The 16,059-nt window shown below is 36.6% G+C and overlaps 1 protein-coding gene across 1 annotated transcript in view; it reads right to left on the reverse strand.

The window, feature by feature from the left end:
• Nucleotides 1–207: 207 nt before the first annotated feature.
• XRCC4 (X-ray repair cross complementing 4) overlaps nt 208–16,059 on the reverse strand; it is a gene marked incomplete at its 5' end in the record, with an annotated part of 182,953 nt that continues 167,101 nt past the window's right edge. Inside the window, one exon of the mRNA XM_017850289.1 lies at nt 208–828. Within this exon, the coding sequence (XP_017705778.1) occupies nt 717–828 (112 nt within the window). The remainder of the gene's footprint in view (nt 829–16,059) is intronic.

Consider the following 16,059-nt stretch of genomic DNA (forward strand, 5'->3'; position numbering starts at 1 on the left):
TGCAGATAAATAGCTATGACTAGGTCCTTGTCTTCAAGAAGGGCCCATGTATGTGTAAGATAAATCTTTTATCAATAATCCCTGAAAAATATGCTTTTCTTTTTTTGCCACAAATAGGGTTACATTTACATTAATGAGCAGTTTCTAAAACCCATTACTTACTATAATAAAAGTTAACTTAACACATTTTATTAAGAACACAAAACCTTCAATGTATCAAAAATTTTATTATCAGATTTTCAGATTATGTACAAACTAAAATTATATTTTATACATCATCACACAAATTAAAATGCTCAAACATCAGTGTTCAGAATATGTTTTAATATGTCTATTCAAAAAAGGCTGAAGACATTTTAAAAGGATGTTTTCTTTGTCCTATTTTCAAAATCTTCCTAGACAGGATGTTAGACAGTTATCACATATAATATGTGTGAATGAATATGATAAATGTGTCCTTTGCAACAAAAAGTCTGAAATTTTAGGTAATTATAGGCATGCTGAATGAATAGTTTAGAATAATGTGCCAGTGTCATCATCAAATACTATCTTCGTATACATGTGAAATTCATTTTGCACAATGGTATCAATTCAGTGTGTATGTAATTAAATTGTAAGGTACAGTAATAGCTGCTAACTTGAAATTCTGCCTTTTCATTTTAAAGAAATGAACAGAAAACATAGTCTAGTGAACATCAAAGTGTTTTTTGAGACTGTTAAATCTCATCAAAGAGGTCTTCCGGGCTGCTGTTTCTCAGAGTTTCTAAAGACATGTTTTCAGCGGAGATGTGCTCCTTTTTCGATGTCTTGGGTAGTGAAGAATCAGGCCTAGAGTTGAAAAGAAAATCAAAATAGTTTTATTTTTAAAAACTTCTGTTATAGAGTAAAAGAAAATGAAGAGACACATAAGTGAAATGACAGTCAAATCCTGTTTCAAAATTGGTTTAGAGATTTACTTCTCTATGATGTTAACTGTAAGGAAAGAGATGAAGAGACTAATTTCTCTAACTGCTTTAGAATTAATCTGTCTCTATTCTGACCCCAGGAAAATTCAAAAACCTATAACAATACTCATAATCAAGGTCAAGAAATAAAATATTCTATCCTCTATGCTATAATCACTTTTATGCCAGGATATAGAAGGTTTTTCAAGTTACTCCTTTAATGATTTCATCACAATTTACATTTTACTCTGGCTTTCTTAAATTCTACCAATTAACCTGCATTTTAATCTCTTAGCAGCAGAAAGTTTTGGTCACATGAATTACCTTTAGTAGGTCTGAGGACTATGTGTACATATGAAAAATAATGATTTTTCACATTTATAGCAGTTGCTGATGAAATGTTGGCCCATATTCATTTATCGAATCTGCATATCTTCATTTAGTGAACTAAATTTTACTCAGGTTCAGTATTGTAGTCACTATTTCAATGGATTGAGTGCTACACTTATGTAGATATTTTCTTTGAATCCTAAGATAACAGGCTGACTGTCATGATCACTATTAATTGGTCTTAGAAAGACTGCGCTGGAGAATAACAGAGCTCAATCAGAAGTAAAGCCTTGGAGTGTCTGTTAATATCCTTGTAGAAACCTTGTCAGTGGTTCTCTGTGGAACCTAAATAAAGTATGCTTAATATTATGAACTAGAGGTGGTTTCCGGGGTGATTATGATTAGGTTGAGCTAACCCAGTAATACTTGGTAATACCCCTCTATTTCCAACTTCGAAGGCCGTGGTGGAGTCACAGCACCTTGGTATAGCTGAGAAAGCATGGAACTTGAAGTCAGAAAAAACAAGTTTGAACCCAGGTCTATCTCATGTTAGCTATGTAACTTTAGCTAAGTCATTTAAACTCACTGGGCTTCTATTCTCTCTACTGTAAAACTGAGATATTAGTATTTCTCTAGAGGTGGTCTAAAGATGAAATGAGTTGATGTAAATGAAAATGCTTGTAAATTCCCACGAAATATTTGGAAACTATTATTATTATCTGCTAATACTGCATAAACTACATACGAGTTTCTGTTAACAGCAGAGAAGAATAACCATTGAAAACCCTCAAATATCAAGTATGTTTAGATGATATTTTTAAAAGCTTGTACCCTTACCTGGTTGCACAGGTTATTAGAAACGAGTTCTCCTTGGTATCATGATTAGAGACAATTAACTATGGTTGGCTGCCACTATACCTGGGACATGTTCTGTCTTATTCTGAGCAAGCCAATTTCAGACAATATTATCATCACAGGAGTGCCAAGGTGCTAGGCATTAATGCATTCAAGATGACAAGTACTACCCTCTGGGATTTGCAATGTTAAAATTAACAATAAATACAGGCATAATTATTGTAACATGCAATTAAATATCTAAAAATATATTCCAAAGGAGGAGAAAATGATACAGTACGGGATAAAAGTATAATTATTACATGTATACGTTTTCATTGTCAACTCAAAACACATTAAACATTTTTCTCTGGCCAAAATGTCTTAGAGTTGCTTGTACTCCTCCTAGGCAAAAGAGATAACTGAACTATCTCAATTAAAAGTAAGAAATGAAAAAATAAGCAAGGCAGATACAATAAGTGGTGCACGGAAAAGTGGCTAGCCATTTGCAGAAGATTGAAAGTGTGTCCCTATGTATTAGTCCATTCTTGTATTGCTATAAAGAACTACCTGAGACTGGGTAATTTATAAAGAAAAGAGGTTTAATTGGCTCACAGTTCCACAGGCTGTACCGGAAACATGGCTGAGAAGCCTCATGGTAGAAGGTAAAAGGGAAGCAGGCCTGTCTTACATGGCTGGAGAAGGAGGAAGTTGGGGGGAAGATGCCACACACTTTTAAACAACCAGATCTCATGAGAACTCACTCGCTATCATGAGAATGGCAAGGGGGAAATCTGTCTCCAGGATCCAATCACCTCCCACCAGGCTCCTTCTTCAAGATTGAGGATTACAATTAGACATGAGATTTGGGTGGGGACACAAGTCCAAACCATATCGCCCTGCCTTTCAACATATACAAACATTAACTCGAGATGGATTAAAAATTTAAATGTAAGATTTCAAACTATAAAAAACTTAGAAGAAAACCTAGGAAATATCCTTCTCAACATTGGCATTGGCAAAGAATTTTTGGCTAAGTCCCCAAAAACAATTGCAACAGAAACAAAAATTGACAAGTGGGACCTAATTAAACTGAAGAGTTTCTACACAGCAAAAGAAACTATCAACAAAGTAAATAGCCTACAGAATAGGAGAAAATATTCTCAAAATATGCATCTGTCAAAGGTCTAATATCCAGAATCTATATGGAACTTAAATCAACAAGCAAAAAGCAAATGGTCCCATTAATAAATGGGCAAAGGACATGAACAGACACTTTTCAAAAGAAGACACACAAGCAGCCAACAAACATATAAAAAAAAATGCTGCATATCACTAGTCATCAGAGAAATGCAAATCAAAACCACAATGAGATACCATCTAACATCAATCAGAATGCTTGTTATTAAAAAGTCAAATAATAATATATGTGGGAGAGGCTGCAGAGAAAAGGGGACACTTATACACTGTTGGTGGGAATGTAAATTACTTCAGCCACAGTGGAAAGTACTTTGGAGATTTGTCAAAGAACTTAAAACATAACTACCATCCAATCCAGCAATCCTGTTACTGGGCATATTCCTCCCAAAGCACCCAAAGTTTTCTACCAAAAAGACACATGCACTGGCATGTTCATTGCAGCACTACTCACAACAGCAAATACATGGAATCAACTTAGGTGGCCATCATTGGTGGACTGGGTAAAGAAAATATAGTACATATACACTATGGAATACTACACAGCCACCAAAAAGAATGAAGCAATGTCCTTTGTAGCAACATGGATGCAGCTGGAGACCATAATCCAGAGCAAATTAATGCAGGAACAGAAAACCAAATACCTGTGTTTTCACTTATAAGTGAGAGCTAAACATTTGGATATACATGAGCATAAAGACGGACACAATAGACACTGGGGATTAGGGAGGGGTCATGGGCTGAAAAACTACCTATTGGGGACTATGCTCAATACCTGAGTGACGAGATCCCTATCCTAAACCTCAGCATCATGTAACATACCCCTATAATAAACCTGCACATGTACCCCTTGTATCTAAAATAAAAGCTGAAATCATATTTAAAAAGTCAGACATGGAAAGATCTCCGTAATTGTGTCCATTGTTTAGATACTGTGCACCAGAACACAGAGATCTATCAATTTTGTTTTTTAAAAAATCAGCATATGACCAAAGGTCCATCCTGAAGTGACTAGACTGAAGGATAAATAGATTCCTGGTGCTCCACTTACAATTTACATTTCCTTCTGAGGTCATGAGGGGCTTAAGAAATAGATTTTGACTCCTGCACAGTGCCTAGTCATAACAGGTACACAGTAAAAGTTGTCCTGAATGGAGATCATTGAGTTTTTATATCCATGGTGAGTCAATAGAGTAAATTTAGAACTCTCTCCACAACTCTTAAAAAAGTTTTATTATTTTTACAGGTAATAAATGTTTATTGTTAGACTTCTTGTAAATTCTGAAAAGCATAAAAAAGAACACAAAAATGTTGATATGGTTTGGTTGTGTCCCCACCTGAATCTCTTTTTGAACTCAATGTTGGAGGAGGGGCCTGTTGGAAGGTGATTGGATCGTGGGGGTGGACTTCTCCCTTGCTATTCTTGTGATAGTATGTGTGTAACCAGAGAAGTGGGGCATTGCTATAACGGTATGTGAAAATATAGAAGCAACTTTGGAACTGGGTAATAAGCAGAGGTTGGAACAGTTTGGAGGGGTCAGAAAAAGAAAGGAAGATGAGGGAAAGTTTGGAACTTCCCAGAGACTTGTTAAATTGTTGTGACCAAAATGCTGATGGTGATATGGACAATGAAGTCCAGGCTGAGGTGGTCTCAGATGGAGATAAGGAAGTTATCGAGAACTGGAGTAAAGGTCACTCTTGCTATGCTTTAGCAGAGAGCATTTCATTGTGCCCTCCCTAGGAATTTGTTGTACTTTGAACTTGAGAAGATGATTTAGGGTAGCTGGTGGAAGAAATTTCTAAGCAGCAAAGCATTCAAGGTGTGGCCTGGCTACTTCTAAAAGCCTACTCTCATCTGCATAAGCAAATAAAAGACCTGAAATTGGAACTTATATTTAAAAGGAAAGCAGAATAAAAGTTTGAAAATTTTGCAGCCTAGCCACGTGGTAGAAAAGAAAAACCCATTTTCTGGGGAGGAATTCAAGGCTGCAGAAATTTGCACAAGTAAACAGGAGCCAAATGTTAATAACCAAGACAAGGCCTCCAAGGCATTTCAGAGATCTCCATGGCAGGCCCTCCCATCATAGGCTAGAAGGCCTAGGAGGGTAGAATTGTTTTGTGGGTCAGCCCAAGGGCCCTGCTACTCTGTGAAGCCTTGGGACATGGCACCCTGCATTGTGGCTGCTCCTGCTCCAGCTGTGGCTAAAAGGGGCCAAAATGCAGCTCAGGCCATTGCTTTAGAGGGTGCAAGTCTCAAGCCTTGGTGTCTTCCATGTGGTGGTAAGCCTGCAGATGTGCAGAGGGCAAGAGCTGAGGCTTGGGAGCCCCCACCTACGTTTCAGAGGATATATGGAAATGCCTGGATGTCCAGGCAGAAGTCTGCTGCAGGGGTACAGTCCTTATGGAGAAGCTCTACTAGGGCAGTGTGGATGGAAAATGTGTAGTTGGAGTCCCCAAAGAGACACTGCCTAATGGAACTATGAGAAGACAGCTACTGTCCTCCAGACCACAGAATGGTAGATCCATTATCAGCTTGTGCCATGCATCTGGAAAAGCTGCAGGCACTCAACACCAGCCTATGAAAGCAGCCATGGGGGCTCTACCCTGGAGAACCACAGGGACAGAGTTTCCCAAGGACTTGGGAGTCTACCCCTTGCATCACTGTGCCCTGGATGTGAGATACAGAGTCAAAGGAGATTATGTGGGAGGTTTTAGATTTAATGACTACCATGCTGGTTTTTGGACTTGCATGGGGCCTGTAGCCTCTTTGTTTTGGCCAATTTCTCCCACTTAGAATAGAAGCACTTACCCAATGCTTGTACCCCATTGTATCTTGGAAGAAACTAGCTTGGTTTTGATTTTACAGGCTCATAGGTTGAACAGCCTTGCCTTGTCTCACATGAGACCTTAGACTTGAACATTTGAGTTAACACTGCAATGAGTTAAGATTTTGGCGGACTGTTGGCAAAGCATGATCGTGTTTTGAAATGTGAGAAGGGGATGTGGGAGGGGCCAGGGATGGCATGATGTGGTCTGGCTTTGTGTCTGCACCCAAATCTCATGTTGAATTGTAATCCCCAGTGTTGGAGGAGGGGCCTGGTGGGAAGCGACTGGATCATGGGGGCAGAATCCCCCTTGCTGTTCTTGTGATAGTGTGTGAGTTCTCATGAGATCTCATTGTTTAAAAGTGTGCAGCACTTCCCCTTTTGCTCTCTCTCTCCTGCCAGTCATGTGAAGATGTGCCTGCTTCCCTTTTGCCTTCCATCATGATTGTATGTTTCCTGAGGCCTCCCCAGCAGCAGACGCCTGTGAAGCCTACAGAACTGTGAGCCGATTAAACCTCTTTTCTTTATAAATTACCCAGTGTCAGACTTGTCTTTATAGCAGTGTGAGAAAAGACGAATACAAATGTCTACTATCTTAATTTACATTACTTGTATTTTCACAGCCTTTTGTTTTTTTTACAAAAATGTGATCATTCTATACATTTATAGTTTTGCAGCTTGATATTTTACTCTGTAATATATTAGAGGTGTATTTTATGCTGAAAATTTAGATCTACATTCATCATTAATTTTAATTTTGATGTACTAACCATTAGTTCACTGATAGAGGTTTGGGTTGGTTCAATATTTAAATGCCCTTATAAACAAGACAACAATTAGTATCCTTATACATATATCTTAGCATATTTATATATTTTTTCATGAACATGCTTGTTCTAAGGAATCATGCTTAGAGGTATAATTTGAAAAAAACAACTCAGAGAACTTGTATCTAAAGTTTTAATATAAAGTGAGAGAAACAAATAACTAGAAACTTGGGTGTTCCTAATGAAATTATAGCTATTAGTTATTGCTCTGTTTAAATTCTAAACCTTCCATAAAGACTTACTTTATTTTCATATTCCTATTTCATTTCATATTCATAATTATTATTTCCTCTGGTCATTTACAGTACCTAATATCTGTATCTTATATTTCAATATATAGTTTTGTTTATTTAATCAATACTGTACTTGTTGATTATACACTATGAACAGCTCACTGTGTTAGGAAAATAGAACAAATGTGTTACTCCTGCCCTCAGAAAGCTTTCAGTTAAACATTTACTTTATCTAATTTTTTCAAATGTGTCTTTTTATCTTAAAAATGTTATAAATAGCTTGAAAGTAACAACTAAATAACATAATTTGTTCACAAAGAGTGACTTATCGCTTTAGGCATCTCTATAAATATCGTATTAATACTTAACATTCAGGTATATGTTCAGATAGTTTTCTGTGGGCAAAGTGGTTCAATAGGGGATATTCTGAATCTAGATATTCTGAATCTCAATAGAAATTTTGGTCAGGTCACTGCTGGACCCCAGTTTCTTCACTTGTGGAAAGTTGAGGTCATTATAAATAATCTTAGAGCTCTTTCAGTTCCTGAATCTGAATTTGTTATGCTTGAAGAGTTCAGTATAGACTACTTTGCTAAATACATGCTCTCAAGAAATATTTGTGGAATAAATGATTAATGTGAATTAAAGAGGAAAGATTAATGACAGAATAAGAAACTAAAGTTACAGGCTAAAGCCTAAGTCTTTTTTCAAATAAAGAGAATATAATGAAACTTCTCCAGATGACACTCTCACTAAAAGGTGGTATATATTCTCAATAACATAGTTGTAGAGATTCCTATGTTCTATTAGTTGAATTTCATACTGTGTTAAAACACACACACGCAGACACACACATACACAAACTGCAACTTGAATCAAAATTGCACTACATCATCTAACTAACAATGAACACTGTACATCAAAAGCTAGATGTATTAAAAACAAAGTCTCATCCAGGGAAAGTTTCTCTAAAAATGTTAGAATAAATGATGGACTTCTCTTTTAACTTTATAGGAGTTAAGTTAATAACATCCTTAAAATGATATTTGTCTCATTTTGTAAAGACATTTTCTCAGCCAAGTTTAAAATGGTAGCACTATGGCTGGAACAGCAATCCCTTCCTACTGAAACGAGAAGCATTAGTATTGTTTAGAGTGACTTATATATTCTGAGAGTAGTATTTCTGAAATACGTCATAGTGTCAACCTGAGCAAACAGAGAGATCCAGGAAAATAAATAGTGATTGATGGCACCATAACACTTGAAGAATCATGCTTGTTTGACTTTGACACAAACAATGATCTAAATTTAAAAAATAAATTGTTATTTTAGGTAAAATAACTAATTTTTTGAGGCCTAACTATATCTCTACCTATACAACACACATACAATTCAAATTTTTTGTGTCAAAAGTCAAACTAGTATGATTCCAGGTGAATTAAACACTTAAGTGAGAAAGGCAAAGCTTTAAAGCTTTTAGAAGAAAATACAGGGGAATGTCTTTATTACTTTGAAATAAGAAAGTTTGTTCAAGGCAGAAATCGAAAACCATTAAGATAAAGATTGATACACTGAATTGCATTTGAAGTAAGTACTTCTGTTTATCAATAGATACCTCAAAGAGAATGAAATGACGAGACACAAACTGTGAGGAGATACTACAACATATGCTAGTAACAAAGAATATCCAAGGAACTCCTATTAACGATTTTTTAAAAACCAAAACATATGCCAAAGACTATAGGAACTTCCAAAAAGGGGAATAATGGAGGTAAATAAGCATATGATAATAAGCTCAACTTCATTAGTGACCAAGAAAATGCAAATTAAAGCCAATGTGAAATATTTTACACCAGATAAGCAAAAATTAAAATGTACAATGATATCAAAGATTTTGGAGGACGTGGAATAACTAGATAAATTATTGCTGGTGGGAGAGCAAATGTTTGAAACCATTTTATAAAATAATTTGGCAATAACTGTAAAGGTATATGAAGGTATATGTACCTATAACTTAGGAATTCCACTCATAGGTACGTTCCCTTGAGAAACATTGGGTGTATCAGGAGATATGTACCCAATCATGGATGCATTGTTTACAACAGTGAAAAACAAGAACTACCCAAATGTCTCTCCACAGGAAAATAGGGGAATTAATTATTAAATTTTCATATAATGGACGATATTATACAGTTATACACATATATGAATCTTAAGCATAATGTTGAGCAAAAGAGCAAGGCTCACACTTGTATCCTAACACTTTGGGAGGTTGAGGCGGGAGGATCATTTGAGCCTAGTAGTATGAGAAGTATGAGACCATACTACTGGGCAAGACAGTGAGACTCCATCTCTAGAAAAAAAAAAAAGGTAAAAAATAAATTAGCTGTGTGTGGTGGTATACATCTGTAGTGCTAGCTACTCAAGAGGCTGAAGCAGGAGGAACCCTTGAGCCCAAGAGTTTGAAGATGCAGTGAACTATGATCATACCATTGCACGCCAGCCTGGGTGATAGAGTGGGACCCCATCTCTTAAAAAAAAATACACACATTTAAATAAATGATTATATTTATTTAAATTTCAAAACCATGCAAAACTATGCAATATTGCTCTTTGAACAACGGAGTGTGTGTGTGTGTGTATGTGTGTGTGTGTGATGTGTGTCAGTGCATCTTTGTATGCACATACATAATGCTTTGGGATCCGATCTGCTATTTCATGAGAGAATGGTTCTGGATCTTATTATTTCTCTTCCGTAACAATATTCTCAGAATTCTAGATTTTGTAGCTTTGGCTATTGTGAAGATGGTGACACAGAAGAGGAGAAGGTTTAGGATTAGGCATAAAGACTTCAGTTTCAGACATAACAGGTGAGTTTGAAGTGCCCAAAGGATATTCAAATGCAGATATATGTTGAGTAGGTTAACAAATACACAGGTATAGGACTCAGGACAGATGTCTGGACTAGATGCACCAAGACAGCAGACATTGCTATAAGGCAACTGGGTGAGTTGAAATGATCACCCAGAGAAGAGACCATCAGAGAGAAAAGGTTTAGTAAGAAATAGTGGAGAATATTCAAATTGTAGGGACAGACAGATAGAGAAAGAAATGAGTCAAAAAAGGAATGGCTCTAAAAATGAGTAAAACCAGGGAGGAGCGTTGTCACAGATGCCAAGGGCCAAGGTGACTTTGTGTGCCCACAGCTTGTGCTGTTTCCACTTGCCACCCAAACACTGGCTCTCTATACAACTCTGACTGACAAACCTGTAAATAAACTTCAGGCTAATGAGTCTCACCCACTCTAAATTATCTGGAGTTGAGAAGAATAGCCTGGAAGAATACTGCTATGTTCATGATTTATTACAGACAAGAAGAACAGGCAATGTTTTCTTTTGGGGAGAATGAAGTCTCAAATTCTCGGACTGCAGCAGTCATGGCAAAAATCCAGCAAATGGTCCATTCCTGCCTATCCACCATGGCAGGACATTCTGAGGCAGCTGTTTTACTCATGTTAAAATAACAAAAGTATATACATCTTTGTTTTATCACAAACTTCCCTGGCATCCATCCTCCTCATCACCAGTGAGGATTAGGGAAAAGCTCAGATATGGGGAGAGGGATGAAGATGAGAGGTAAGGTAAGGGCAGTATACAAATTGAGAATCCATCCTAAGCACTGGCTGGGGCACACATCACTTGATTAAAAAAAAAGCCAAATATTTTATGGTTTGTTTTTAGAACATATCAAATGAAACTTTAATCGAAATGACCTTAAAAACCAGCCAAATCAAAATATCAGGTACTTGCTGCTATTAAATAACTAAGCAGCTATCAGATTGACCTTAACAGAATTACCATTATGAAATAAACTCAATTATGGAAACACCTCTTAAATGGAAAAGTTTTAAATAATGTGCCTAAAGATTTGACATCACCAAAGTTACCACTGTATTTTCAAATTTTAAATGTTAGTATTAAAAAAAAATTGATCTTAGAATAAGTGGGAAAAGTAGCCTACAAATTTCTAGTTGACCTTATAAAAACCAAAACCATCTCCTAAATAAATTAACAGACTGAAGTCATCCAGATTCAGTAAAACCAGGGCTGAACATTGCCTGGAATTCACTAGGCCTACACGTCATTTCCTTGGCCTGGAAAATAAAAGAGAAGCTGAAACTTTCTGGCAGACAAAATGGCAAATAAAAGAAATTGCATTTGTTATTTTCAGTTAGATTCCTAAAGATATCTTTTTCTAATGAATAAGACTTTTCTAATGAATAAGAATTTGTTTAAATTCATCAAGAGCAGGAAGAAAATGGAAATAGAATGAACAGAATAATAAAGAGTGAATACACTTAATGTTAAAATGAATTGACATGCTTCATAGATATTGGGAAAGGATGAGAATTCTAAAATTTTCCTATAAAATACACATATATTATAGATTTGAAAATAAGATTATCTAGTTCTGGAGAATTCAAATTTTAAAGTCAACCACTAAGATGAACATACCCAGAATCTACAAGGATGCAAGTCACTTACAGAAAAATTTCATACTTTCATAATGACTAAAGATTTTGTCACTCTTGCTGTACTTTATTCAGATAAATAAAATTGTTCTGGTAATTCATTAAACAATACCAAAGTACAAAGATACTTACAAAATCAATACTTGAAATATCCTGCATAAATTCCAAGTTTTGAAATCATATAGGTGACATTTGCTACTGTTGATCTATGCCTATAAAAGTGGAAAATTGTCACGCTGGTAGAAAGTTACTCCTTCAAGACAAGCCAGGTGATCTGTGAGCTTACTGCCACTTGCTGTGCTACAAATGAAACTTCTCTCACTAGCCTAGAAGCCTCTCCAGTTAGGGGGATTCTGCTTTATTTGACTTGGAACAATAGTAAGCACATAAAAGTTCCACTGATTGCATGTATTAACCAAATAACAAATAATTGAATACATGAGAGCATATGAATAAGAAGGCTCAATAAAGTTAAGCAATGTACCCGAAACCACACAGCCAGTAAGCATAGGTGAGCAGGCAGTCAAGTCAGTAATGGAGCCAGGATTTTAGCCTAGGTTAAAATCCAAAATCCATACCCTTTACATTAGGCCATTCTAATGGGTGTGGGGGGTCATCACTAACTCTTATTTCTACTCCAGAGGATGTTTTTTCTTCTGAGGAAGGCAGCTTGGTTGTGTGCAGTGTGTCTCAAAAAGTAGTTCTGTAAGATATTCTCAAAAATCTGTGGTCCAAAATGTTCAGAAAATATTTTCATCTACTAAGTTCTCTTAGTCTTTCATATACATATTACACACTAAAATTTCTGTTAATTGGGAAATCTGTTAATTAGGAAGAACAAGAGCAACATGTAGAAGAGTATATACAGAAAACCAGAATGTGTGTGTATATATATTATACCAAATGTGCATGTATATATGTGTGTATGTGCTCAAGTGTCTAGAATAGCTATGGGAGGATACAGAGGTAAATGGTAGCTGCTGAGAGGAATTTTAGCTGAGAGGGATACCTTTGCTGAATATTCTCTTAAACTGTTGGGTTTTTTTTTTTTTTTTTAAACCTTATACATACATTATATTTTTGTAAGTGCTCTAAGAAAAAAGAACCTTGTTTAACCTAGGTTTTCCAAATGAATTTGGTGGCAGAAGCCTCTTTTCTCACAATCTCTTCACCATTAACATCCCAAGAAACTAGTGTCTTCTGGAATAGGCTGTATTACCTTCTTTGCTGAGAAAACAACATCCATTAGTCTGAAACCATAAACTTAGTGGCCCAGTGAAGGAAAACAGAAATACACAAAAAAGAAGACAGAACTCTACTTTTAGCTATCAAGAGAAGGGGTAGACAATAATACCAGCCATGGAGGATAGTGATTTCTAAACTGGGACCAAGGGTGGTAGCTTCACCATAGCGTGGAATGAGTGATTTTCGTTTCCTATGGCTGATGCAACAAATTACCATAACATAATGCCTTAGAACAATGCCAATTTATCATCTTATAGTTCTGGAGGTCAGAAGTCTGACAGATCTCACTGATCAAAAGTCAAGAAATTCGCAGAACTGTGTACTTCTCTGGAGGCACTAATGGAGAAGCTGTTTCTATGTGTATGTGTGTGTGTTATTTTTTAGCTTGTAGAGGCCACTCCCTTCCTCTGTCTTCAAAGCCAGCAATAGCAGGTGGACTCCTCACTACACATCATTCTGACGTTGCTTGCTTTGTCTTATCTCTTCCCCTGACTTTCTTCTTCTGCCACTCTTTTCTACTTAAGGCCCTTTGTGGTTATATTGGACCTAACTGGATAATCCAGGATAATTTCACTGTTTTTAAGGTCTGCTGATTTTCAACCTTATTTCCATCTGTAGCCTTAATTTCCCATTGCTACGTGGTCTAACATATTCTCAGGTTCCAGGAATTAAGACGTCGACATCTCTGGGGGAAGAGGGTGGGTGATGTACTATTCTGCCTATCACTCTAGTCTTAACTTTGTTATTAGGGCTTAATTATTATTCCAATCTGCTGAATTAAATAGATTTCAGGAAAACTGAGTAGAGAAAGAGGTTGAGCAAGAGCAGGGGCCCCGAGTTAAAAGAAATCCCCCAAGCTGGTTGGAAGAGGGATCTGCAAGGTCAGTGTAATATTATCTATAGCTCAAAGAAATGGCCATTGGGTCTTATCGAGAGATAACTGAACCAGAATCATGGAGACAGGCTGGCAACCACTATCATCTATCACTTACCCATCCACTATTTATTGAGTGTCTATTGTGAGTCAGAGACTGAGCTGGAGACATGGGATTTAAAGTGAGCAAACAATCAATCCAAGGCAGAAGCAATGCTGAACTTCTGAATTCCCTTAAATACAAACTTACAGTAGCCCTTGTCTGGGGGATAACAAAACAGAATGCTGTGTTTCACTCCAACGGTTCTAAAGAGCAAGGTTGGTTGTTAAAGAACCATCATGGGAATGTGACCGGTGCTGTACATCACACAGGGCCACGAGCTTAGAAGGGCTTCATATTTGGTTTAATGCTCTGCTGAATATTTCTCTAGGCTTTCCATGAAATGGTTGACTAAGGACGATTCTGCAGCTTGATTTTTTTTTTGTTTTTAATTATACTTGAAGTTCTGGGTTACATGTGTAGAATGTGCAGGTTTGTTACATAGGTATACAGGTGCCATGGTGGTTTGCTGCACCCATCAACTAGTCATTTACATTAGGTATTTCTCCTAATGCTATACCTCCCCCAACCCCCCATCTCCTGACAGGCCCTGGTGTGTGATGTTCCCCCTCCTTGTGTCCATGTGTTCCCATTGTTCAACTCCCACTTATGAGTGAGAACATATGGTGTTTAGTTTTCTCTTCTTGTGTTACTTTTGCAGCTTGAATTTTTAAAGAAGACTTATGCGTGAATGAAAAGTGAATCTATAAAGCAAGACTTCAAATTCTGGAAGGTGTTCTTTCTTAAAGATATTAAAAAGGGTTCAGCACTAGAAAAGTCAGATGGAAATAATCTATAAAATTCTGTCGCTTTTGATTTTGAATTAAAAATATTAAACTTTTAAATTGATGTTTTAAATATAACCAAACTGTAAAGTAAACCCAAAATGTACAGAGAGGCAGAAGGCTTTTAAAACAGATCACTGTATTCCACAATCAGTAGCAATTTGCTGTGTAGATAAGGCAACACAAGTCTAAGCTCAGAATTACTGGAGAAAGACCTATCCAGCCATTTTTTGCCCTGGAAAAGTCTTTAATATGTATGGTATTATGATTTCAATAAGAAGTTATATGTCACTGCTGAACTTTTATTTATCACACTAAAAATATGTGAAGTAATTTCAAATGCTATTTAAAAGTCAATCAAATCCATACAGAACACCATTGACCACAGCTGTGTGTTATGTTCACATAACTATATTAACTAAACATACTACACATATTTTCTGACTGTAAAATCTTTACGATTACACAAATTACTAATTTTTTCAGGACTTTATTCTGAACTAATGTTCATTGTGAGGAACAGAGTGCGTATAACACATGGTTCCATTAGAGAATTTAACTGATACAATGTGGTCTCATTTCTTTAAATGTCCTGCTATAATCAATGGCTTAATAAAAATATAAAAATGAGATTAAAAATAATAATTCTCCAAACTTCATAGTGGAGGAAGCTTTTAGATGTCATTCGACAATATTAATAAATTTAATAAAATTAATGTTTTATAAAGGCATTGATTTAATTTGCCAAAATGCAGGGTGGACTGTAGTCTTTATTATGCCTTGACCATATGAACTCAATACATAATTAATTTACCAATTCAAACAACCACTGTTATCTAACTGATCTTATTTTGCTATTACAAGAAAGCTACATATCTCAGCCTCAATCATCTGTCATCTGAACTATGTACGTAACAATTACCTGTTCTCCTTGCCTTTCACTTCTTTCCCTTTTAGCCTACCTTACACGCTGCTGATTATTAGTTATCTTTCTACAAGGCAAATTGATTATTATTTTCTACTCCTACAAGGCTACAGTTGAGCTGGGCGCGGTGGCTCAAGCCTGTAATCCCAGCACTTTGGGAGGCCGAGACGGGTGGATCACGAGGTCAGGAGATCGAGACCATCCTGGCTAAGACGGCGAAACCTCGTTTCTACTAAAAAAAAATACAAAAAACTAGCCGGGCGAGGTGGCGGGCGCCTGTAGTCCCAGCTGCTTGGGAGGCTGAGGCAGGAGAATGGCGTAAACCCGGGAGGCGGAGCTTGTAGTGAGCTGAGATCCGGCCATTGCACCCCAGCCTGGGCGACAGAGCGAGACTCCATCTCAAAAAAAA

This window comes from Rhinopithecus bieti, unplaced genomic scaffold (genome assembly GCF_001698545.2).
Source record: "Rhinopithecus bieti isolate Rb0 unplaced genomic scaffold, ASM169854v2 scaffold_32012, whole genome shotgun sequence".
Lineage (NCBI taxonomy): Eukaryota > Metazoa > Chordata > Mammalia > Primates > Cercopithecidae > Rhinopithecus > Rhinopithecus bieti.